The sequence below is a fragment of the Orcinus orca genome, chromosome X, assembly GCF_937001465.1.
Source record: "Orcinus orca chromosome X, mOrcOrc1.1, whole genome shotgun sequence".
Lineage (NCBI taxonomy): Eukaryota > Metazoa > Chordata > Mammalia > Artiodactyla > Delphinidae > Orcinus > Orcinus orca.
In genome coordinates, this window is record NC_064580.1 from 12,831,928 (window position 1) to 12,856,367 (window position 24,440).

Below are 24,440 nucleotides of genomic sequence, written 5' to 3' on the forward strand. Positions count from 1 at the left end.
TGAGGAGGAACTGTTTTGCTTAAATGATTGTGTGCCAGCAGCGCCATCTTCTGGGTAACTAGTTGGGCATTTTAGAACAAAATTCTGGAGTCTTCTTTTTCATATAGCAAACTGAATTTAGAATCACAAAAAATTACATAGGAAATATCCTTACAGGTCATCTAGGCCATATGTCATCTTACAGGTAACGATTTGCCTTAAGTGGGTACAACATTTTCTTACTTTCTCTTGATCCAACGGAGCACCAAATTCATGTCTCAGAGAGAAGACAAACTACAGCCATCATTACTAAATTATATCACAGGTCTCATATAAACCAGAAACTGAAAGGCAGTTAAAATCCATTTGTCGAGCATCTGAACAGTGCTGTCGAATAGGAATTTCTGCAACAAAGGAACAACAGAACTTTCTGCGATGATCTATACGTATCTGTGCTGTCCAATACAGTAGTCACTGGCCATGTGTGGTTATTAAACATCTGAAATGTGGCTAATGACTCTGAGGAACTGGATTTTTAATTGTATCTAATTTTAATTAATTTACATTTTTAAAATAGCCACATACGGCTAGTGTAGGGTTTCTCAACCTTGGCACTATTGACATTTTGGGCTGGATCATGCTTTGCTGTGGTGGCTGTCTTGTGCACTGTAGGGTACTTAGCAACACCCCTGGCCTCTACCCACTGGCCAGGCATACCCTCGCCCTCAGTTGTGACAATCATAAAAGTCTCCAGACATTGACAAATACCCCCTAAGGGGAAAAATCACCCCTGGTTGAGAACCACTGGGCTAGTAGCTATTGCACTGAACAGCGCGGTTCTAGAAGATGCATGATGTGTCCTGAACAAGTGAACTAATGAAATTAACTGAACTAGCAAGTGGTATGCTGTTGGTGTTCGTCTGGTTGCCTGTCCTCACTGGGGGTAATGGGACAAACTGACTTCCCTGAGTCTCAGGGTCTCACCTGGAGAAAGGGAGAGCATAGTACCCACCTGGTGGGGTTGCTGTGAGAGCTAAATTAGGTGAAGCGTAAAGCGTTCCCAGCTCAGGGCTTGGCACGATCAACACCATAGTTGTTATCTTAACCACCCTCTTCCAGGCGGCAGGGGGGCGGAGGGGTGTGGTGGAATTTTTCATGCCCTCCAACCAATAACACAAAAGTACTCAGTATGTTCCTTTACAAATAAAAATCTCCTTGAAAAAAAAAATCTAGCCAAACTCTAATCAACCTGACTTTATTTTAAAATCCCAGTGGCCTCAACACTCGATAACGTTTGTCTGTCGTTTGTGATGCCATTCCCTTGACACATTTAAATGTGGAGGAGAAACCATTTCAGCTCCTCAGGGAGGCTGAGTCCGGTGATCTTATGATGCTGCTTGATCCCAAAGCACTTCCAAATTCTAAGGCGGCATAACTGCATCAAAGAAGGGGGCCCTGGAGAAAGATGATAAGACAAGTCACCCATGGGTTTCACTGATCTAAGACTTTTCCCTTCCTTCGTTGAAAGCATACAAGCTATGACACTATTATAAGGAAATAATATGGTGCAGCTTAAGACCATGTTCTGCTTTTTGTAGGAGGCATTTTTAGGCCATGTTCTCTCTTTTCTGGTATCTCATTGAAATGAGTTTGCTAGGTTTTGATTTAGAACAAAGACCTTCAAAGCTCAGTCTCACCAATGGAGGCTTATGGGAGCTAATTTTGGAATTACAAAAGTATGGAAATCCCAGCAATGACACGAAAATCCATGTTTAATGCCTTTCTTGTCTTTACCTTTAAAAAAAATAAGGTCATATTTCTGGATGCAAATACTTTTATAATTTAGCAGTTTTAAGATATTCAAATATAAGAAGCTATCAGTGAAGCATTAATGTTACCTGAAGGCATATTTTTTTGTTTTTAACATCTTTATTGGAGTTTAATTGGAGTTTACAGTGGTGTGTTAGTTTCTGCTTTATAACAAAATGAATCAGCTATACATATTCATATATCCCCATATCCCCTCCCTCTTGCGTCTCCCTCCCACCCTCCCTATCCCACCCCTCTAGGTGGTCACAAGGCACCGAGCTGATCTCCCTGTGCTATGCGGCTGCTTCCCACTAGCTATCTATTTTACATTTGGTAGTGTATATATGTCCATACCACTCTCTCACTTTGTCCCAGCTTACCCTTCCCCCTCCCCGTGTCCTCAAGTCCATTCTCTAGGTCTGCATCTTTATTCCTGTCCTGCCCCTAGGTGCTTCAGAACCATTTTTTCTTGTTTTTTTTAGATTCCATAAATAGGTGTTAGCATACGGTATTTGTTTTTCTTTTTCTGACTTAACGTTACTCTGTATGACAGACTCTAGGTCCATCCACCTCACTACAAATAACTCAATTTCGTTTCTTTTTATGGCTGAGCAATATTCCATTGTGTATATGTGCCACACCTTCTTTATCCATTCATCTGTCGATGGACACTTAGGTTGCTTCCATGTCCTGGCTATTGTAAATAGAGCCGCAGTGAACACTGTGGTACATGACTCCTTTTGAATTATGGTTTTCTCAGGGTATATGCCCAGTAGTGGGATTGCTGGGTCATATGGTAGTTCTATTTTTAGTTTTTTAAGGAACCTCCATACTGTTCTCCATAGCGGCTGTATCAATTTACATTCCCACCAACAGTGCAAGAGGGTTCCCTTTTCTCCACACCCTCTCCAGCATTTATTGTTTCTAGATTTTTTGATGATGGCCATTCTGACTGGTGTGAGGTGATACCTCATTGTAGTTTTGATTGGCATTTCTCTAATGATTAGTGATGTTGAGCATCCTTTCATGTGTTTGTTGGCAATCTGTATATCTTCTTTGGAGAAATGTCTATTTAGGTCTTCTGCCCATTTTTGGATTGGGCTGTTTGTTTTTTTGATATTGAGCTGCATGAGCTGCTTGTAAATTTTGGAGATTAATCCTTTGTCAGTTGCTTCATTTGCAAATATTTTCTCCCATTCTGAGGGCTGTCTTTTCGTCTTGTTTATGGTTTCCTTTGCTGTGCAAAAGCTTTTAAGTTTCATTTGGTCCCATTTGTTTATTTTTGTTTTTATTTGCATTTCTCTAGGAGGTGGGTCAAAAAGGACCTTGCTGTGATTTATGGGTCAAAAAGGACCTTGCTGTGATTTATGTCATAGAGTGTTCTGCCTATGTTTTCCTCTAAGAGTTTGATAGTGTCTGGCCTTACATTTAGGTCTTTAATCCATTTTGAGTTTATTTTTGTGTATGGTGTTAGGGAGTGTTCTAATTTCATTCTTTTACATGTAGCTGTCCAGTTTTCCCAGCACCACTTATTGAAGAGGCTGTCCTTTCTCCATTGTATGTTCTTGCCTCCTTTGTCATAAATTAGGTGCCCATATGTGCGTGGGTTGATCTCTGGGCTTTCTATCCTGTCCCATTGATCTATATTTCTGTTTTTCTGCCAGTACCATACTGTCTTGATTACTGTAGCTTTGTAGTATAGTCTGAAGTCCGGGAGCCTGATTCCTCCAGCTCTGTTTTTCTTTCTCAAGATTGCTTTGGCTATTCGGGGTCTCTTGTGTTTCTGTACAAATTGTGAAATTTTTTGTCCTAGTTCTGTGAAAAATGCCAGTGGTAGTTTGATGGGGATTGCACTGAATCTGTAGATTGCTTTGGGTAGTAGAGTCATTTTCACAATGTTGATTCTTCCATTCCAAGAATATGGTATATCTCTCCATCTGTTTGTATCATCTTTAATTTCTTTCATCAGTGTCTTATAGTTTTGTGCATACAGGTCTTTTCATATTTGTTTTTATATTGTGCATTCAGAGTTGTCCCAGTGCTTCAACTCACAGGTGAAAAGTGAAGTAGCACAAACCTTGCATAGGGATCCAGCCAAGTGTTTACATCTTAAGACAGCGATTCTCAAGGCGGGGGGGGAGGGAGTATTTTGCTTCCTAGGGACACTTAGCAATATCTGGAGCTAATTTTTTTTGTCACAACTTGTGGGGGGGTGTTGCTACTACCATCTAGTGGGTGGATGACAGGGATGCTGCTAAACATCCTACAGGGCACAGGACAGGATGGCCCCCATCTGGCCCAAAATGAGCTTGAAAAACCCTGTCATAGGGTAAAGAGATGGGAAATGATTTCCCATCCCCAGCCCCTGCACTAAATTGTAATGGGAATTCCCTTTTGGTTATTAAAAACTTTTTAAAAGGCAAAGCTGTATACCTTCAAGAATCCCATAAAGCAGTAGCCCTCAAGCCTGACTGGGGGGGGGGGGGGGCGGGGAGGGCTTTAAACTCCACCCCAGGCATGTTGCTTCAGTTACTGTTGGGTGGGGCCTGTACATCTGGTTTTTGTAAAGGCACGTGTCCCAGGTCACTGTATTGTGTGGCCAGGGTTGAGAATGCAACCAAAAGGGTACAGTGGCCTCTAACTTTGATACCAAGCAGGACCCTGTGGGACTCCAGGGCACAAAAGCCCTTCCGTGTCCCCCTTTTTTTTTTCCGGTACGCGGGCCTCTCACTGTCGTGGCCTCTCCCGTTGCAGAGCACAGGCTCCGGACGCGCAGGCTCAGCGGCCATGGCTCACGGGCCCAGCCGCTCCGCGGCATGTGGGATCTTCCCGGACCGGGGCACGAACCCGTGTCCCCTGCATCGGCAGGCAGACTCTCAACCACTGCGCTACCAGGTAAGCCCCCCCATTTCTTGATTACAGGAAATAGGCTTCATTCCGCCTCCCTGACCTTCCCTGAGTTCCAAGAAGCAGGTTCAAACCGATGCTAATTAGGGAATGGAGGGGATGCAGAGACAAGGGAGGAACAGTCAAGAGAAACAACAGTGCAGACTTGGGGCAGGGTCCTGGTTCCCCTCAAGGGACCCATATAACAATATATTTGAGCTGTTTAGCAGATGCTGAAGCCCCCACCAGGTGGGAGAAGTTAACTGCATGCTGCCCACAAGCACAGAAACCCCAGACCAGCTGGAACCAGACGGTTCCAACTTCACCACCAACCAATCAGAAGAATGTCCACGAGCTGATCACACCCTCCTTGAACCATTACTATAAAACTCCTCACCACCCCCTCCAGGTCGGGACACAGTTTTGAGGGCATTAGCCCGCCGTGGCCCCCTTTCCCTGGCAAAGTAATAAAGCTATTCTTTTCTACTTCACCCAAAACTCTGTCTCCGAGATTTAATTCAGTGTCAGGGTACAGAGGCCGGACTTGGCTTCAATTTCCTATAGCATCACCGCAAGCTACAGGATAAACTGGGTTGCCTCCTTCTCAGGTGATGGAAAACAAGGAGAGGTAGAAACAGACATATATACAAGGAAAGAAAGAAAGGAAATGTTTTCAATCAGGTCCTCAGAGCACAATCACAAGGTCCCTGTTGAAATTTAGGGCACCTTCCAGATACGTTCAGTGTACTCAAGGCATATATTAATGAAGGATTTCCCAGTGTGCTCAAAGCATTTATTAACGAGCTGCAAAAGGCATAGTGTGGGGCAACTGAACTTAATCTTCTCTCACTAAGGCACCTTGAAGGAAGTTACTAATCACATGTGCTAGATACAATGTCAGGGTCAAGTGCCAGTATAAAGATGAATATAACCCAGGTTGAGTTTTATTCATTGTTTTTCCTTCTGATTTTAAAAGAAATTAAAACATTTCTGCGGGCCCCTAAAAACATGGTGAACCCCACGCATTGTGCCATCTGTGCCTGCTGGAGAAATCAGCCCCGTCTATAGAGATACAGTTTTTTGAAAACAAGAAATTGTCAAAGTACGGGCAGAGTTGCCCGGGGGTGACCCCACTGCTTCTCATAAAGGGGTTTCTATTGGACTGTTCCTTGTGCCTCGGCTCGGGGAGCACAGGCCTTGTTTGGGAGGCCCCAAGGCAGGCTATGGCCACAAGGACGCTGGGGCAGTGGGTGTAGCAGGAAGAAGGATTCAGGGGCCACTTTACAATTCTGCCCAGAGCCCTAATTCTCAGCATGTGGGGAGAAAATAACCAGATTACATGACATCAGAATCCTTCTGGGACTTCCCTGGTGGTGCAGTGGTTAAGAATCCGTCTGCCAGTGCAGGGGATATGGGTTCGAGCCCTGGTCTGGGAAGATCCCACATGCCACAGAGTAACTAACTAAGCCCGTGCGCCACAACGACTGAGCCACGCACCTAAGCCCGTGCTCCACAACAAGAGAAGCCACCGCAATGAGAAGCCCGCGCACCGCAACGAAGAGTAGCCCCCGCTCGCCGCAACTACAGAAAGCCCGTGTTCAGCAACGAAGACCCGATGCAGCCAAAAATAAATAAATTAAATCAAATTAAAAATAAAAAAGAATCCTTCTGGTAGGGAAGCCTGCTTCAAACTCCCACAACCCCTAAGACTCAACAAAGTCCACACTCTGGTAAAAAAAAAAAGCAGGTCCTGAGCTGGCTGCTCTCCACCTCTAGGGACAATCAAGAATGCAATCTGAGGGGTCTCTGCTCCCCACCCCAGCCCACCCGTGACCTCGCAGCCCAGGGAAGTGCCCCTATCCCCTTGCACACTGCTCAACCCCAGTGTTTAGTGGTTTGGGTCAGGAGTGTCAGTTTTTATTTATAGAGGAGTGTGGACTCAGTGTTGATTAACTTATTATATTGGATTGGCCAAAAAGTTCGTCCGGATTTTTCCATAAGATGGCACGGAAAACCCGAACGAACTTTTTGGCCAAGCCGATAGTAAATGTCTCCCGATTGCTGTGCATCATGAAAGTAATACCGTGTAATACTCAGTGAGTTGCATTCTTACCCACCATCCCAGAAGCCAAATGCCCAGTAGTTCAGCCCATCTGTACTGCAGTAAGACATCCTGGGGCATTGTACAACCCCAAAGACCCTTCTGCTGCATCTCTCTAAAGCACGGCTTACAAATACCCTATCAGATCACTTATATGTGGAATCTAAAATATGACACAAGTGAACTTATCTACAAAACAGAAACAGACTCACAGGCATAGAGAACAGCCTTGTGGTTGCCAAGGGGGAGGGGGGTGGGGGAGGGATGGATTGGGAGTTTGGGGTTAGCAGATGCAAACTAGTAAATATAGAATGGATAAACAAGGTCCTACTGTAGAGCACAGGGAACTATATTCAGTATCCTGTGATAAACCATAACAGAAGAGAATACGAAAAAGAATGTATAAGTGAATCACTTTGCTGTACAGCAGAAATAAACGTAACATTATAAAATCAGCTATACTTCAATAAAATAAGTTTAAAAAAAAATAAAGCATGTCGTACACCTGAAACTAACACAACATTGTAAATCAACTATACCCCAATAAAATTTTTTTAAATACAGCATGTCTTAGGTAACATTAACATTTAACATTTTAAAACAATATCTGAATTCTTTGAAAGCTGGCCTATCCCACAGATGAACATTAGATCATCCAAACAGCCTGTCCCCAACATGCCAAAGAGCAGGATGGTTATTTATTATATAACCAGTACTGTACCTTGCTGAATACTAAACTATCTCAGCTCCCCACGTTTCGTGAAGGCAGAGAACAATCTTTTTCATAAGACCCGAAGTCAGAACTCGGTAAGTACCTGCCTCCTGCTAGAGCCCACAGGAGTCTATGGATTAGGGCTTAGATTCAGGCAAAGGAGAAGCACCTTCTCTCTGCAAGAAGAGCTGGCTCAGGGGGCTCTCTGGAGGCACCAGCTCCAAGGGACGGTGGCCTTCAGCATCCCTGGCCTGGGTGTCTGCTCCAAAGTCCATGAGCAGGCAGGCCAGCTCGCCACTGGACACCCTGGCCACCGCGTGCAGAGGGGAATCCAGCCCCCGGCCTTGGTTCACGCTCGCTCCTAAACAGTCACGAGAACAACAGAGTCAGAGTCAGCAGAGTGCAAGCGCCCCCTTCTCAAAGCACTGCACCTCAAAATTCCCTAACAAAAGGGCGTCCATAGCAGGCACAGTAGTTCTCCTGAGAAAACAGGAGACGACTTGATTCCATTGAATAATATGGAGAAAATGCCACTTGACAGTGTGACTGAACGTACCACGGGAGCTCTGTGACATATGAGGTTGGAAAGCTTGCCTTTGAGCACTCCACACAGGTGTGACACATGCAGGAAGAATCCTGGTGGCATGAAAGCTGCACATTCATTATTAACGGAGCCCAAATATTAGCCGGTACAGGCCGGAGGTGAGGCTAGATGGTGAAATCTCACCTATGGCGATTATCCACACTTACACGCCGAGCAACTGCCGTGAGGTTTAAACCAGAGACTTGGGACCATGTGATGTGGACTGTGAAGGGCAATCAATTATGGCAGCATTGTCTAGATTGGGGTGGCCAATCCCAAGATCACGGGGAAGGGGGCAAAGCCCTCCTCTTCGGGGATAAGGTAGAATTCGAGGACAACCCCCACCCAGTTCCATCCTTACACTCTCAGCAAATCCCTACCCCAGTCCAGATGCTGGTTCCCGCTGTGATGTGTGGGGACACAGGACTTTGCCTGGGCTGCTGTCCCTCTAGTAAAATGGGAATCTATGTCCAGTCAACAAATGTTAACTGAATTGTTCTTGTATTGGTCTTGGCTTTGTGAGGGGTGGCAAACATGGCCCTTTCCTGACTAGGAGCTTAAAATCCACGTAGGGTAATAGAAGAAAGAGAGGGAGAGAAGGAGAGAGAGAACCACTCTCCTAATTCATGGTAATGGCTGTCAAGTGAGTAGAAGGCAATGGGAACCGTAAGAGCATTCAGTGCAGGGCAAGATTACTGGGTTTTTAAAGAATAACCAGGACTCAAATAATTAAAGAGGTGATGAAGTGGTAACCCAAGTGTTGAAGAAGGGGCTGGATAACAGCAGGAAGGTGAAAAAGAATGATGCGACCTACGACTTTTCAAAAACATAATATTTACAATGGACTAAAAATGGGGCAAGTTCTATTTCCAAATCAAAGAGAACTGGTGAAGGCGGCCCCAAACCTGAAGATTCAGCCCTAATCCAGCAGCTGTGCGAGTTACTCAGGGCCTAATAATATCAACGGCCAGGCGGAGGGAGGAGAAACTAATAATCACTGAGGACCATCCTGGGAGATGTCATCATCATTATCATTATTATCACTATTCTCATTACAAGTGAGAGAACTAAAGTTGAAACAGTTTAAACTAATTCCCCGCGGAAACACAGTCAATATGAACTCTGATCCTGTGCGACTCCATTGCCCGCGCTCTTTCCTCTGCTACAATAGAAAGAGCTTTCAGAGACCTTTAATTTACTTTTCATTTACTTTCCTTGTTATGTTTTGCTTTTGGTTTTACCTGATTCCAGAAGCTTCTTGGCACAGGCCACCTGCAGATTTTCACAAGCCAAATATAACGGTGTGCCCAGGTGGCTGATGTTACGGTCAACGTCGCCCCCATGAGCCACAAGAGACTCAATGCACTCCACGTGGCCTGCAGCCCAAAGAGGGAGAAAACAGTTACAGCACAAATTCTCGTAGCTAGGGAAACACCACCTCGCCCATGTTTTGTGTGCTTAAATTTTCCAACAACTTCTCCAGCGAGCAAAAGCTATTTCCTCTATTTAGAATAGGGAATGATCTTCAACACTGTCACCAGTTAATGGGTTGATTATAAGATGGCATCTGTAGCTCTGGGTGGAACTCCACTGGAGTTTACCAGCCACGGTAAGCAACGAGCAGCCAGCCACCTTTTTCAATTGTTGGTGGCTCTGTAATCAGTCTGATTACCGAAATCAAAGTGAGCGCTGAGGAGAGATATGAAACAACAGGGACTAAAGGTGGACCTGGAGAAGAAAGGGCACAGAGCGGACCGTGGAACAGGGAAGGAAAGTTACAACCTCACCAAGGGCAGGCCCTGGGACAAACAGGCCACGGTGGGCACAGGCGAGGCTTAGAAGAAGGTGCCAAATCCAGCGTGAGTGAGGCCCAGTGTGGCCAGCTAGGTTTGGTGAAAGCGGAATCACTCTTCCTTGGTCTAGGACATCATACTTGAAACATTGCTCCTTTGCATTTATCTTGTTATACCATTTTAGCTCTATGTGTCCAGTGAATATGATAACATGTCTCCTCGTGAAGAAATGCCAGTGCTTTGGGAAATAATTATAAAACGGGTGGATCCAGTCAAATGGGGCTGCTGTAAAGATGAGGGGAAGCTATTTTGTGAAGCCACTGCGGAAATAGCCCTCGGGGCAAGGTACGGTCATCATGATGTCAAGGAGGAGGAGAAATATCAGAGAAGAGCAAAACTTACAATTTTATTTTTTGTCTCAGAGTTAAGAATAGCAGGAAAACTGTGACTTTACGAAAAGAATTATCCCAGATGAATAAGTTCTGGGGATCTAATGTACAGCATGGTGACTACAGTTAATAATGTATATACTGGGCTTCCCTGGTGGCGCAGTGGTTGGGAGTCCGCCTGCCGATGCAGGGGACACGGGTTCACGGGTTCGTGCCCCGGTCTGGGAAGATCCCACATGCCGCGGAGCGGCTGGGCCCGTGAGCCATGGCCGCTGAGCCTGCGCGTCCGGAGCCTGTGCTCGGCAACGGGAGAGGCCACAACAGTGAGAGGCCCGCGTACAGCAAAAAATAATAATAATAAAATAATAATAATATATATACTGTACTTTAAATTTGCTACAGGAATAGATCTTAAATGTTCTCACCACAAAAAAAGGTAACTATATGAGGCAATGGATGTGTTAATTAACTTGACTACGGTTATCCTTTCACAATGTGTACGTATATCAAGTTATCACACTGTACACCTTAAATATATACAATCTTATTTGTCAATTATACCTCAACAAACATGGGGATGGGGAGACTTACCCCAAACTGTATATAACATCTTACATTTCCAAAAATTGAAAGTTTGTTTCACTTAGCAAACTTAGGTGGCCCTGAGACAATATTCTTTAAGGCCTTAAAACAGAAGACTATAATTTGTTTTATAAAATGACTTGACTTTATGGGGTCATGGGTTCAACAACACATTCCACACATTCTGATGGATAGTCTATTATATGCCAGGCCCTGTTCCGGAAACACAGCAGTGAACAATATTCCAAATGTTCTAAAAGGTTCTTCTCAAACTTACTTGCATCATCAATCACCTGGAGGGCTTGTTAAACAAAGCACAGATGGCTGGACCCCACCCCCAAAGTTACTGATTCACTGGGTCTGGAATGGGGCCCAAGAATCTGCATTTGCGTGCCAGGTCAGGCTGACGCTTCTGGTCCCAGGATCCACACATTGAGAACAACTTCTCCATATACCTCCTTTTCCCTCGTCCCTTCCACAATAAGGTGTCCCTTGAAGGAGGGGGTGGAAAACTTAAATTCTCAGCAGATTTACCTCTCTTAGCAGCTTCGTGCATGGGGGACGCCAGATCACTCTCAGGGTGGGGACTGGCTCCATGCTGCAGAAGCAAATTCACACAGTCCAGGCTGCCGCTGACACAAGCATTAAACAAGGGAGTGTGCCAGTCTGTGGTAACACCGTTCACCTAGAAAGAAAAGCTCCAGCGTGAAGGCGGGCAGTGGGGTGTCCTGGATTCAGACCTAAGCTCCACCATTTTCAAGCTATTATTCACTTGTCTGAGGCTTAAATTCCACAGCTACAAAATGGGGACAAAAAATAACAGATTCCCCAAGGTTGTTGTGAAAAACCGGATGAGGTATAGAATGTAATGCCAAGAACGTTCCCAGACCAGGGATTGAACCCGTGCCCCCTGCAGCGGGAGTGCGCAGTCCTAACCACTGGACGGCCAGGAAATTCCCGCTAATCACCTTATTGTAAACATGCCATCCTAGACCCATCCCACACCAATCCAATTTCCCCACAGAAGTTAGAGTAACCTTTTAAAATTGTTAATGTATTATTTTTTTTTAATTTAAAAATATCACTTTCGGGACTTCCCTGGTGACACAGCGGTTGGGGGTCCACCTGCCGATGCAGGGGACATGGGTTCGATCTCTGGTCCGGGAAGATCTCACATGCTGCGGAGCAACTAAGCCCATGCGCCACAGCTACTGAGCCTGCACTCTAGAGCCCGCGAGCCACAACTACTGAGCCCGTAAGCCACAACTACTGAGCCCACGTGGCACAACTACTGAAGTCCGCGCGCCTAGAGCCCGTGCTCCGCAGCAAGAGAAGCCACCACAATGAGAAGCCCGCGCACCGCAACAAAGAGTAGCCCCCGCTCGCCACAACTAGAGAAAGCCCGTGCACAGCAACGAAGACCCAACACAGCCGAAAATAAATTAATAAATAAATTTAAAAACATCACTTTCATCCAAATATAGAGTGAACACAAGCCAAAGATTTTATTCAGCTCATGCATTAATGAGGGAACCAGTAAAATGGCAAGGATGGCTAAAAGGAGAATTTATATAGTCAGTCAATGCAATGCTGAAATAAATTTGCTAATAGATACAAAACTGGTTAATATCCTATAGGGCCATAAAACTATAATCGTTGGGGCTATCTTTTCTAACACTGGAAATCAGACTGAAACTTACAAGTTAACATCTAACTTCACAGTGTTTGGGCTATAATTGAATGGCAAAGAGCAAAGGCAAATGCAGATGCACTTTCCTCTATCAAGGAATTCTTTGGTGAACCTGTTAAACGATGATACTGTGAAGACAGGGACGTCATTCTCATGCCCTATTTCCACGCAAGGCCAGAACTAGTGATGCATGAAAGATGTCCAGGGTGCAAAGTTTAAGGAGACACTCGCTCCCAGGGTTACAAAAGTGCTGAACGACCCTGCGAGTGAGCAGAGTTTAGAGTTTGCACCCCAGGCTCCTTTCTTGCCTCTGCTTAGTCCTGGGCCTGTTTCCAAGTTTGGGGTAAGTTTTCTTAAGCAAAATATAAACCTCTTGATGCACTCATCTATGGCTCTCAGCTGCTCTCACGACAAAGCCCATTTTCCTGGCCTGGTCGGCAAGCTTGTTTGTGTTCTGACCCCTCTCACCTGCTCTACTCTGCTGCTATAAGGAATTATTTTTTTCAGTTTTTTAAAAATTTATTTATTTTATATATTTTTGGCTGTGTTGGGTCTTCGTTGCTGCACGCGGGCTTTCTCTAGTTGCAGCGAGCGGGGGCTACCCTTCGTTGCGGTGCACAGGCTTCTCATTGCGGTGGCTTCTCTAGTTGAGGAGTATGGGCTATAGGCACGCGGGCTCAGTAGTTGTGGCTCGCAGGCTCTAGACTGCAGGCTCAGTAGTTGTGCACATGGGCTTAGTTGCTCCGCGGTATGTGCGATCTTCCCGGACCAGGGCTCGAACCCGTGTCCCCTGCATTGGCAGGCGGATTCTTAACCACTGCACCACCAGGGAGGTCTCTAAGGAATGATTTGAAGGAGCGATTTGAAGCCCCCACTTTCACTTCTAGGCCTTTGCGTTTGTTGTTCCCAGGGGGTGGGAAGTCCATCATTTCCCCCAACCCCCTGTTGAGCTGACTAACTCCAACAGGTCCTTTAGGTTTCAACTGTAACATCATTTCCTGTAGGAAGCATCTTTTGACTCCCCCCTCCATCAGAAATAAATGGGTTAGGAACACTTCTACGTGTTCCCAACAATCCCCTTACTATTAATACTTATTACATTGTAGTGGTTTGCAAAACATGGCCACAGATTCTCTGCCCAGGATGCATATCCCTTTGCAGAGTGGCTTAGTAACTCCTCCCATCCCAAGACGGAGACTATATCTTTTCAATCCTTGAATCTGGGCTTGCCCACATGAATTGCTTTGGTCAATGGGACAGTTAACAAGTGTGATGTAAAGCAGAGAGCTTGCCCTCTGTTGCTGCTCTTGGAATCCCTGCTACCATGTGAACAGGCCCGGGTCGCCTGCTAAAGGATGAGAGACCACGTAGAGATTTTCTGTCTCTCCAGACCTCCCAGCCATCCCAGCCAAGGTCATCGTGAAGTAGCCTGCCCCAGCCCATCTATCAGCTAACCTGAAATGCCTCAGTAAGCCCAGCTGAGGTTAGCTGAAGCAGCCAGACCAGACGAGCTGTCCAGAGAACACAAGGAACTGTGAGATAAATGGCTACTGTCTTAAGTCATTAAGTCAGGGTGGTTTGTTACACAGAAGAAACTCACAGATAAAAACAGCTATTGTAATTGCCTGCTGTGGCTGAGATACTATGCGTTAAACAAACTCATTTCCTCTCTCTTGGGCGCAGAGGCATACTACACTTGCCCTCCTCCCTGGCAGTTAGACATGGCCTGAATTCTGGCCAATGGGATACGAGCAAAAGTGACATATGTCACTGCCAAGACTGGCCCTTAAAAAGCTTCCATTCACAACCCTCCGTGTCGTTTCCCCTTCTAGCCATCTAGGATGGAGCACACACGGGAGCCACTTGTTGAAGACAGTGGGGCGACAGGATGAAAGGAGCCTGCGTCCCTGAATCACCCTCGGAAAACAGCCACCCAACTGGGAACACCCACACTGGATTCTGAGTTGAACAAGAAATAAACTTTTATTATAGGAGGCTACTGAGATTTCAGGGTTTATCTTTTGAAGCAGTTAGTGTTACATGCCGCCATTTACCTGTGTATCTGGTCGTCTCCTCATTTAGTTTAGAAGTTCCTGAAAATCTTTATCTAGAGTTAGGCACATAATAAATGCTCAGTACAGACTGGTTGAGAAAAGATGAGAAACCCATACAGAATTTCCTGATCAGATTTTCCCATCACTCCTGAGCAAGAGGGTACTTAAGTTAATGGAAGATCTACTGGTCCCTGCTTTCGAATGCAATGATTTCGTATCTTCCTTCTCTAAAATCTCATTATGTCATCCCGATTCCCATTCTCCAAATAATAATCACATGCCTTATCCCTCTCAATCCTCACAATACCACAAAATATGCTACATAATTTTTTTTGGTATTTTCCCTGTTTGTTTTTTTTTCTCATATATAGACTCTAAAGCTTACAGGCTAAGTAACCTGTCCAAGTTTCCAATGTTAGTAAATGGTACAGATGGTCTGGAACCATTATTCAGGTCTTATGGAGACAAACGTTATGTGTTTTCTACAATATGTCACTACCTTCCAGCCACAGAAATGAAGGCAGAAATCTAACAGTTATTTATTAATAGCGACAGTCAAAGAAAATGATAGATAGTCAGACCATGACTTTCTAGCTAAAAATGCAGTATTTCATCTACCACTAAAGTAAATAAGCTTAATAGACATAATACTTTTGAAAAAGAAAAACCTTCATATTTCAAATCAGGCTAATCAAAAACGCTAGAAAGTATTCAGAAGGGATAGAAATCGTCATTTTTCAGTCATGGTGTCTAAGGTGTGATTTGAGCTGCACTTACCTGAGCTCCATGCTTTAATAAAATGTTTGCACAGGAGGGATGACCTCCGAGACAGGCTTCATGGAGCGGGGACACACGATCTGCCGTGACGAGGTTCACGAGCCACCCCTGGAGGAGGGGAAATGGGCAGAGTAAGGGATGCAAAGCAACAGTTCTGTAGGATTGGGTTTCAGTCATGAAGTCAGTACAAGACAATTCTTTTAAAAGTTGACCTGGCTCACCTATGATAAACCATAATGGAAAAGAATATTAAAAAAAGAATGTATATATATATATTAATATATATATATAACTGAATCACTTTGCTGTACAGCAGAAATTAACAAACACAACATTATAAATCAATTATACATCAATTTAAAAATTTACAAAAATAGTTAATCTGGCTCATAAAAAAGAATGAAATAATGCCATTTGCAGCAACATGGATGGACCCAGAGATTAGCATACTAAGCAAAGTAAGTCAGACAGAGAAAGAAATACCATATGATACCACTTATATATGGAATATAAAATAGGATACAAATGGACTTATCTACGAAACAGAAACAGACTCAGAGAACTATTACAGACTTGTGGCTGCCAAGGGGGAGGGGACTGAGGAAGGGATGGATTGGGAGTTTGGGACTAATAGATGCAAACTATTATATATAGGATGGATAAACAACAAGGTTCTACTGTAGAGCACAGGGAACTATATTCAATATCCTGTGATAAACCATAATGGAAAAGAACATATAAAAGAATGTATATATATGTGTAACTGAATCACTTTGCTGTATAGCAGAAATTAACACAATGCTGTAAATCAACTATACTTCAATTAAAAAATAAAATAAAAATAAAAAAATAAAAACCCAACAATTTAAAAAAAAAAGTTAACCTGGCTCAAAATCTGACAGTACACTAAGGTGTTGACAATGATGTAAAAAAAGAAACAAAAAAAGGAACCATCATACTGCTGGCAGGAGTGTAAAATAATACAACCACTCAGGATAACGGTTTGACAGTATCTATTAGAGTTGATGACACACATACCTATGACCTAGCCATGTGACTCTTAGGTGTACACACTCAAGACTGACTTTCAACTTGCTCTCACTCTCTCTTGTCCTCTCACTTATTGGCTCATTGTTTTGATGAAGGCCATGACAAGGAACTTAGGGCAGTCTCCAGGCAACAGCCAGCCAGGAATTGAAGCTTTTAGTCAAAAAACCTAGAAGGGGGCTTCCCCGGTGGCGCAGTGGTTGAGAATCCGCCTGCCAATGCAGGGGACACGGGTTCGATCCCTGGTCCAGGAAGATCCCACATGCTGTGGAGCAACTAAGCTCGCGTGCCACAACTACTGAGACTGTGCTCTAGAGCCCATGAGCCACAACTACTGAGCTCGCGTGCCGCAACTACTGAAGCGCACGTGCCGCAACTACTGAAGCCCACGCGCCTAGAGCCCGTGCTCCACAATGAGAGAAGCCACTGCAATGAGAAGCCCACGCACCACAACAAAGAGGAGCCCCCGCTCGCCACAACTAGAGAAAGCCCGCGCGCAGCACCGAAGACCCAACACAGCCAAAAATAAATAAATAAATAAAATAAATTTTTAAAAAAAGATAAAAGAAAAAGGGCAGTTTCTAGTGTGTGTTTAAAAAAAAAAAAAAAAACCCAGAAGGAACTGAATCTTGCCAACAGCCATGTAAGAGAATTTGGACTGAGGTCCATCCTTAGTCAAGCCTCAAGATGCCTGAAGTTCTGGTCCACACTCTTATAACTGCAGATTCATAAGTGTCCCTGACCCAGCTAAACTGCGTCTAGATTCCTGACCCATAGACACTGGGAACCAATACATGTCTGTTACATTAAGCCGCTAAGTTCGGGATTTCTTATATACCTACAGGTATATATAAGAAATACGTATACGTATTTCTTATATACGTACAGGTATATATGAGCGCACTCCAATAGCCCTGGACTAACACAGGCCAAAGCATTAGGTGAACCTCCACAGACTGAGAGGCAGAAAGACCCGAGGATGAGGAGCAATTACCTTCTCACTCTAGCACGCTAGGGCTGAAGAAGCAAGAAAGTGTCTGAAAGGCCCTGGGATTCTTCATCCTCTGGGAAAATGTGCTCTCCAGGAGGTGGGTCACGAGCCCAACCCAAGCCAAACATCAAAGAGCTCCAGGAGAGGCTCCACAGACGCCCCCTGATCTTGGACCATATCATCTATCCCTAACAGGAAGAAATCAGGTACAGTAAAAGTTCTTTTCCTTAGGGCATGTCAATTAAGAGCACGGATAGTTTAATTAACATCTTGGTAATATATTATACCTTTTCTTCCCAGAAGAGTTTAAATTTGCCTAAAATCATTCCAATAAATTACTTCACTCACCATCATTCCTAACATACATTCTTCTACTTCCGTGGACATGTACAAGTCAGCCCCCTAGTCATGCTGTCCTTTGGACTTCTACCCTCTGACTGGCAAGCTCGTGCATTTTGAGATACACCTGGACATACACCTGAGTCTACAGGATCTCAAACGCAGAGCCTTTTTAGGTGGGTCTGCAAAGGGGTTCTGGGAGACTCAAAATCATCTGCTTAAAAATTAAAATTCCAATATCCTTTATACTGCTTTGTCATCCCAGCTCTGCTGTTTGCAGGGAGGGATAGGACTGTATCTTCCCTTCCTTCATAACCTCAAAGTCCATCTGTATTCAATAAATGCTTCCTGACCCTCTGACTCGAGAAGAATTCGAGTTACAGCATTTATTCCCTTCACAAGCACTGCCCACGGACTTCACAGTGTGGCATCTGCTGTCTTATTATTGTCATTATTATTTTATTAGAGGCATCCCCTCAAAGATCTGTTCTCAAATCCTTTTTTTCCCCACTCTCAAGGTTCTATATTTGTCCAATCTCTTCCCCACACACTGCTAGAGGACACAAGAAATTCACAGCAAAATGTTAACTGCATTTTTCGCTGTGCGACACATCCTGAGCTGAAAGAAGGCTGTCCTTTAAAGGAATTCTTTATTGTGTTCTGTTAACTGCAGTCACCACTGCTATTTCTAAATCATCATTTAGGTGCTTATACATAAATCCAGGTAAATGAAAATGTAAAAGAGGAATTATTCACAGTACAAAAGTGTTCACCACTCATTACACATTCACATTACAACGAAGTTCCTTTAAATTAAGTTTCCCTTTGCAAACTGTGGACTGTATTTATAGGTACAAGTATGACTTTAAATGAACTGTGGCATTTTGTTTGAATTATTGACAAGGCTGAATCGTATACTATTATAAGGTAAATTCGAACCCATTACTTCAGAGAGGGTCCAGTCTACAGTGGGTTCTCAGTTAAAAAAATGAATAGCTTATCTTTAATTGTTCTATCATCACTTGTCTGTCCCCTAGTCTCAGCTTATATTCAGAAGCTCTTTCTGATGGGTCCTTGGGGTTGTATAATATCAGGGCACCCATGGGTGACACAGTGCTTAGTACCTGGCAACTTTCTGTCCCAGCCCCAAATCATATGCCTACCCGGGTCGAACCAACTGACTACAAGAAACTGAGGCTTTATCCTTTGTCCTTCCCACAGTTATCACTTCCTTCTCTACACTCAGCAGAAAAGAAAACCATGAACACCTATGGTACTCACGTTCATCAGAACACATCACTTCCTTCCTACTTTACCAAGGTCAAAGCCATCTGATGTGAGAACTTTCTACATTCCCTTTCTCCCCACACCTAAAATCTCTCTGCATCCCTCCAGTCTTCTTTTCTCCCATTGCTCCTTTCTTTGAAGAAGAAATACATGAGTGCAGTCCAATAGCCCATGACTGCACCCGGGCCCCCCCAGCTCCCGCCACACCTGTGACATTCCTTCATCCACCTTCTCACATGCGTCCCCTGCTCTCTCGAGATACACTTTCTTTTTGCTTTCAAAGTCTCCCCATCCCTCAGTCCTGACCCTCGGCCAAGCATCCATCCATGTGCTTCTTCCCTTTGCTGCCCCCTCCTTTTTTTTTTGAAAATAGTCTATCCCCATCGTCTCTACTTTTACCCCTTCTCTCATTTTCTACCAACACAATCCTGCTGATACTGCTTTTAAAGACCACCTGTGACTTCCGGAAACCAGTTTGCACTGCACTGTCCCCCACCTCCTTCCACCTCTAAATTTGCCATATGTTCATCCTGACCTCGTGAAACCTCTGCCCTGGCTTCTAAAACAGAGTTCTACCTGGAATTATCTCCGACCTCTGACTGCCTTTTTTTCTGTCTCTTTCACTAACTCTGTCCTTTTCATCCTTAATCTCCTAATGCAGGCATTTCCTCCAGGATTTGCCCTCAAATCCTTTTCTTTTTCTCTCATATATTATACATGGCTTTCAAATTTAAATCTCGGGACTTCCCTGGTGGCGCAGTGGTTAAGAATCCGCCTGCCAATGCAGGGGACACGGGTTCGAGCCCTGGTCTGGGAAGATCCCACATGCTGCGGAGCAACTAATCCCGTGTGCCACAACTACTGAAGCCCGCGCACCTAGAGCCCACGTTCTGCAACAAGAGAAGCCACCACGATGAGAAGCCCATGCACTGCAACAAAGACCCAATGCAGCCATAAATAAATTTATTTTTAAAAATAAAAAGTCTGAATCTCCATCCCCAGTACATGTTTCTAATTCCCTGCTAAGACATAACCACCCAGAGACCCAGCTCACCACATAAATTCAGCCTTTGCCAACCAAGCTCCCCTGAAAGGAGCTCCTTGTCTTGCCAGACCTGATTCTCTGAGTGGTGCCACTATCTTCGTTTCATACCTAGGATTGAGACCTCAGAGAGAGGATAGCAGAGTGATTCCCGAGTTCAAATGCTGGTACCATCACCTAACAAGCAGTGTGACCTTGCGCCAGCTACTTCCCTCTTGAAGCCTCAATTTCCATCTGTAAAATGGGGACAATTTCACCTACCCTACAGATTGTTATGAAGACTAAAAAATGAGGTATGCAAAATGCTTAGCGCTCGGTAACTTATAGGCAGTTATTATCTGAGATTTCTTTTCATTCTTTATTACTTAGCCTTCAATGAGCTGCCACATCCTAAAGGTCTGATGTTTCAGAATGCTCAGGATCTTTCCTAGTATCCACACCCTGAGAGTGGCTTAGCTCTTTAAAGATTGCAGGGAGCAGCATAAAACGTTTTATTCAAGAAACAGAAAAGCCAGTCCTTACCTGCTGCATGCAGTGGGACTCTACTGGGAAGGTTTATAGGGTTGTGCATTCAAATCTCCAGGGGAGCTTTAAAAAAAAAAAAAGGCCAGATACCCAGGCTGCATCTCAGAGCAACTGCAGTACCATCAAAGGTAGTTGACAGAGATGCAAAGGCAATTAAATAGAAAAAGGTTAGAGTTTTTAGCAACGGTGCCAGAACAAAGGGACATCAATATACAACAAAAACAGGAATCTTGGCCAACACCTCACACCTTGTACAAAATTGGACAAAATGGATTATAGACATAAATGTAAAATTAGAAAACTTTTAGAAGAAAATATTTGTGACCTTGGCCATACGTGGTCTTTTTTTCTGGCCTCTCTATTCTGTTTCATTCATCTATCTTATCTTCATTATCACCTGGTCTTGATTTTAGTAAGTTCTTATATTTTTGTCCCTCCCAGAATGACATACAAATGGAATCATATAGTGTATAAAATATGAGTATGGCTTGCTTCACTTAGAATGAAGAATGTCTTTGAGATTCATTTAAAAAAAAAAAAGGTAGTTGAATTCAGGCGTCAGCATTTTTAGGAACCCCTACCCAATCCCAGCCCAAGGGGATCCTAATGGGCACCAAATTAAGGGCACAAGATGCCCAAAGGATGCCTTAATTGCTTCCCGCTGGCCTAACAAATTGTCATTGCTTTTTAAAAAATAAATTACTATTGAAGTGCAACAGATATAAAGAAAGGTTCATAGATCCTTAATGTAAACCTCAGTGAATTATCACAAAGAAAATCTATCTGCGTAATCACTGTACAGGTAAAGGGAGAAAGGGAAAAAATTACCAGAAACCTATGTATGTCCTACCCAAATGACTACCCACCTCTCATCGGCAAAGGCATATAGAATACTAACATCATAGAATCGTTTTCCTTGGTTTTGAACGTTATATTAATTGAACCATGAAGTATGTATTTTTGTGTTTGCTCAGCTACTTTCACTTACCTGTTTTTTCAGATTCATCCATTTTCATTGCTGTATAGGGTTCCACTGAGTAATATACCAAAATATATGTACCCATCTTACTTTTGATGGACACTTAGGCTGTTTTCAAGGTGTTTTTTTTTTTGCTGTTATGAATAAGGCTGCTATGAATATACCTGTACGTGTCTTTTGATGAACACGTGTATACATATCTGTTGCATATAAACCTAGAAATGAAACTGCAGGGTTGTAGCATAGAGATATTTTTAGCTTTAGTAGATATTCCTTAACAATTTCCCAAAGTGGTTTATACAAATTTATACTCCCACCAGCAATGTATGATAGTTCCAGTTGCTCCACACTCTTGCTGACACTTGGTGTTTTCTGTCTTTCCAAATTTAATCCTTCTCATGGGAGGAACTGGTAATATAATTTCTTATTCATAATTTAAATTACTCCAATTACTATTAGCACAGGTTGATATATTTACTGAACATCTGAATATCCTCTTTTATGAAATACCAGTCCAAGTCTTTTGCTGATTTTTCTGTTAGGTTGCCAATCTTTTTTGTATTGATTTTAGGCTAAGAATATGAGTTCTTTGTGAGATATATATATATAGCACAAATATTTTCTCATGTGTGGCTTGACTCATTGCTTTCAAAAATACTACCTTTGATGAACAAGCCCTTAACTTTAATCAAATCCAACCTATCAGTCTTTTTGTTCCTTTCCACATACTCTTTTTTTTTTTTTAAGAAGATGTTGGGGGTAGGAGTTTATTAATTAATTTATTTATTTTTGCTGTGTTGGGACTTCATTTCTGTGCGAGGGCTTTCTCTAGTTGTGGCAAGCAGGGGCCACTCTTCATCGCGGTGTCTGGGCCCGTCACTATCGCGGCCTCTCTTGTTGCGGAGCACAGGCTCCAGACGCGCAGGCTCAGTAGTTGTCGCTCACGGGTCTAGTTGCTCCGCGGCATGTGGGATCTTCCTGGACCAGGGCTCGAACCCGTGTCCCCTGCATCGGCAGGCAGATTCTCAATGGCCTTTTTAAAAAAATTCCTTGGCTTCCCTGGTGGCACAGTGGTTAAGAATCTGTCTGCCATTGCAGGGGACACGGGTTCAAGCCCTGGTCTGGGAAGATCCCACATGCCGCAGAGCAACTAAGCCCGTGCGCCACAACTACTGAGCCTGCGTGCCTGGAGCCCGCGCTCCACAACAAGAGAAGCCACCGCAAGGAGAAGCCCACACACCGCAACGAAGAGTGGCCCCCGCTCGCCGCAACTAGAGAAAGCCTGTGCACAGCAATGAAGACCCAATGCAGCTAGAAATAAGTAAAATAAATAAATTTATTTTTAAAAAAATCCCTGAACGTACTGGTCCTACAGGAGCTTAAAAAATACCAATGCATGAAGCCTGCCCTAGGCTAAATCAGAATATCTACAGTGAAGCCCAGGCATTGTTATTTTTTTTTAAAATCTCACATTATTTTAATGTGAAGTCTCGGTAAAGAATAATTAGCTACAGTTTCAGTTTCTCCCTTCTTGGACCAAGTGAGAATTATTTTTTGTAATTTTCTTTTCTCTTTGTTATAGCCGTTTGAATGTTTGGTCTTACTCGCCTTACTAAAATATGTTTGTTTAGTTTAGCAGGAGCGTTTTTCAGTATGCTTTGATTACCTGAAGCGCTATGTAGATTGTAATAAGAAAATAGATACTCCTCATTTATGAGGAGTAACTGGAGCAGGTAATTTACACAATGTCACCTTAGTTAATTCTCTCAAACTCATACAAGGTAACATAATAGATTGAATTTTTGGTCTCAATTCTTCACTCTCCTGTAGCAGTGTAATACGTTCACACCCTTGCCATGACCTCATAGTTGACAAAACGTATCAATACTTCCTTGATCCTTGAATTTGGACCTGGTCATCTGACTTGCTCTGACCAATGGGGTGTTAGCAGATGTGACATAAGCAGACTGGAAGTATTCTTTCATGGTTGAGCTTGCCCTGCTATGCTTCAGCCTTTTGCCACGAGGAGAAAATTCCTCAGGTAGCTACTGGTGAAATAAGGATGGGAGGCATGTGCAGCAGAGCTGTACCCAACCCACAGCTTGGAGCCAAGCTCAGTCCAGATCAGCTGATCCAAAGTCTCATTAGAAAGAAATAAATGTTAATTGTATTATGCCACTGAGTTTGGGGTGTTTTGTTACACAGCAAGATCTGACTAATACAGGTAGGTATTGGCTCACTCATTTTATAAAGGCAGAAATTGAGGTTCCAAGAAAATAACTTGCTTAAATAATGCAAAAGAGCTTAGATAAAGACGTGATTCCAGCTGATATTCAGTAAACACGAAAATACTAAACATAAATGAATATCAGTCCAATTTAATAAGTCATCTATAAAAGCTACAATGATCATTTTTCACCCTATCAAAAAAAGGTAAATGTCTCATTTTATCTGAGAAGCAGCTTAGCTTCATTTAGCTAGAGTTACGTGTTACTATCTGTATTTCTATTTATAAGAGGCTGCTGCTACCAAAAACAGCTTAAGATAGTGGCTTAGAGTAGTCTGAAAATCGTCTTTAGAAACTGTTTTCTCATGGGAGGATTTCTTAGTCTATATAGGTCTGTGAAATTGGAATTTTTTCAAAGCACATTTCCACGAACTACCACCTGAAATTTATCATGTCTTTTGATTGTGAATTTAGATCACAGACCACAGTAGTAACAGCAGTATATAGGACTATCACAGAGGGGAATCTCAGATATTTTTAATTGCAGTATGAATATTGCAGATATCTAAAATATCTCAAAATATACATTCATCCTACTTAGAAATTATGGTAGTAATTAGAATCACCACTAAATCTTCTTATTGAATG

General features: G+C 43.4%; 1 protein-coding gene across 2 annotated transcripts in view; it reads right to left on the reverse strand.

The window, feature by feature from the left end:
- Positions 1 to 566: 566 nt before the first annotated feature.
- Positions 567 to 24,440, reverse strand: part of ASB9 (ankyrin repeat and SOCS box containing 9) — a 33,647-nt gene continuing 9,773 nt past the window's right edge. The window contains exons 3-7 of one of the 2 annotated variants that reach the window (XM_004269665.4): positions 15,356 to 15,463; positions 11,369 to 11,519; positions 9,312 to 9,446; positions 7,657 to 7,848; positions 567 to 1,434 (exon numbers count right to left, since the gene is read on the reverse strand). In XM_004269665.4, coding sequence (XP_004269713.1) covers positions 1,310 to 1,434; positions 7,657 to 7,848; positions 9,312 to 9,446; positions 11,369 to 11,519; positions 15,356 to 15,463 — 711 coding nt within the window. In that variant the 3' untranslated portion in view covers positions 567 to 1,309. Of the gene's footprint in view, positions 1,435 to 7,590; positions 7,849 to 9,311; positions 9,447 to 11,368; positions 11,520 to 15,355; positions 15,464 to 24,440 lie in introns of both variants that reach the window. The other variant, XM_033427936.2, reaches the window with a different exon arrangement.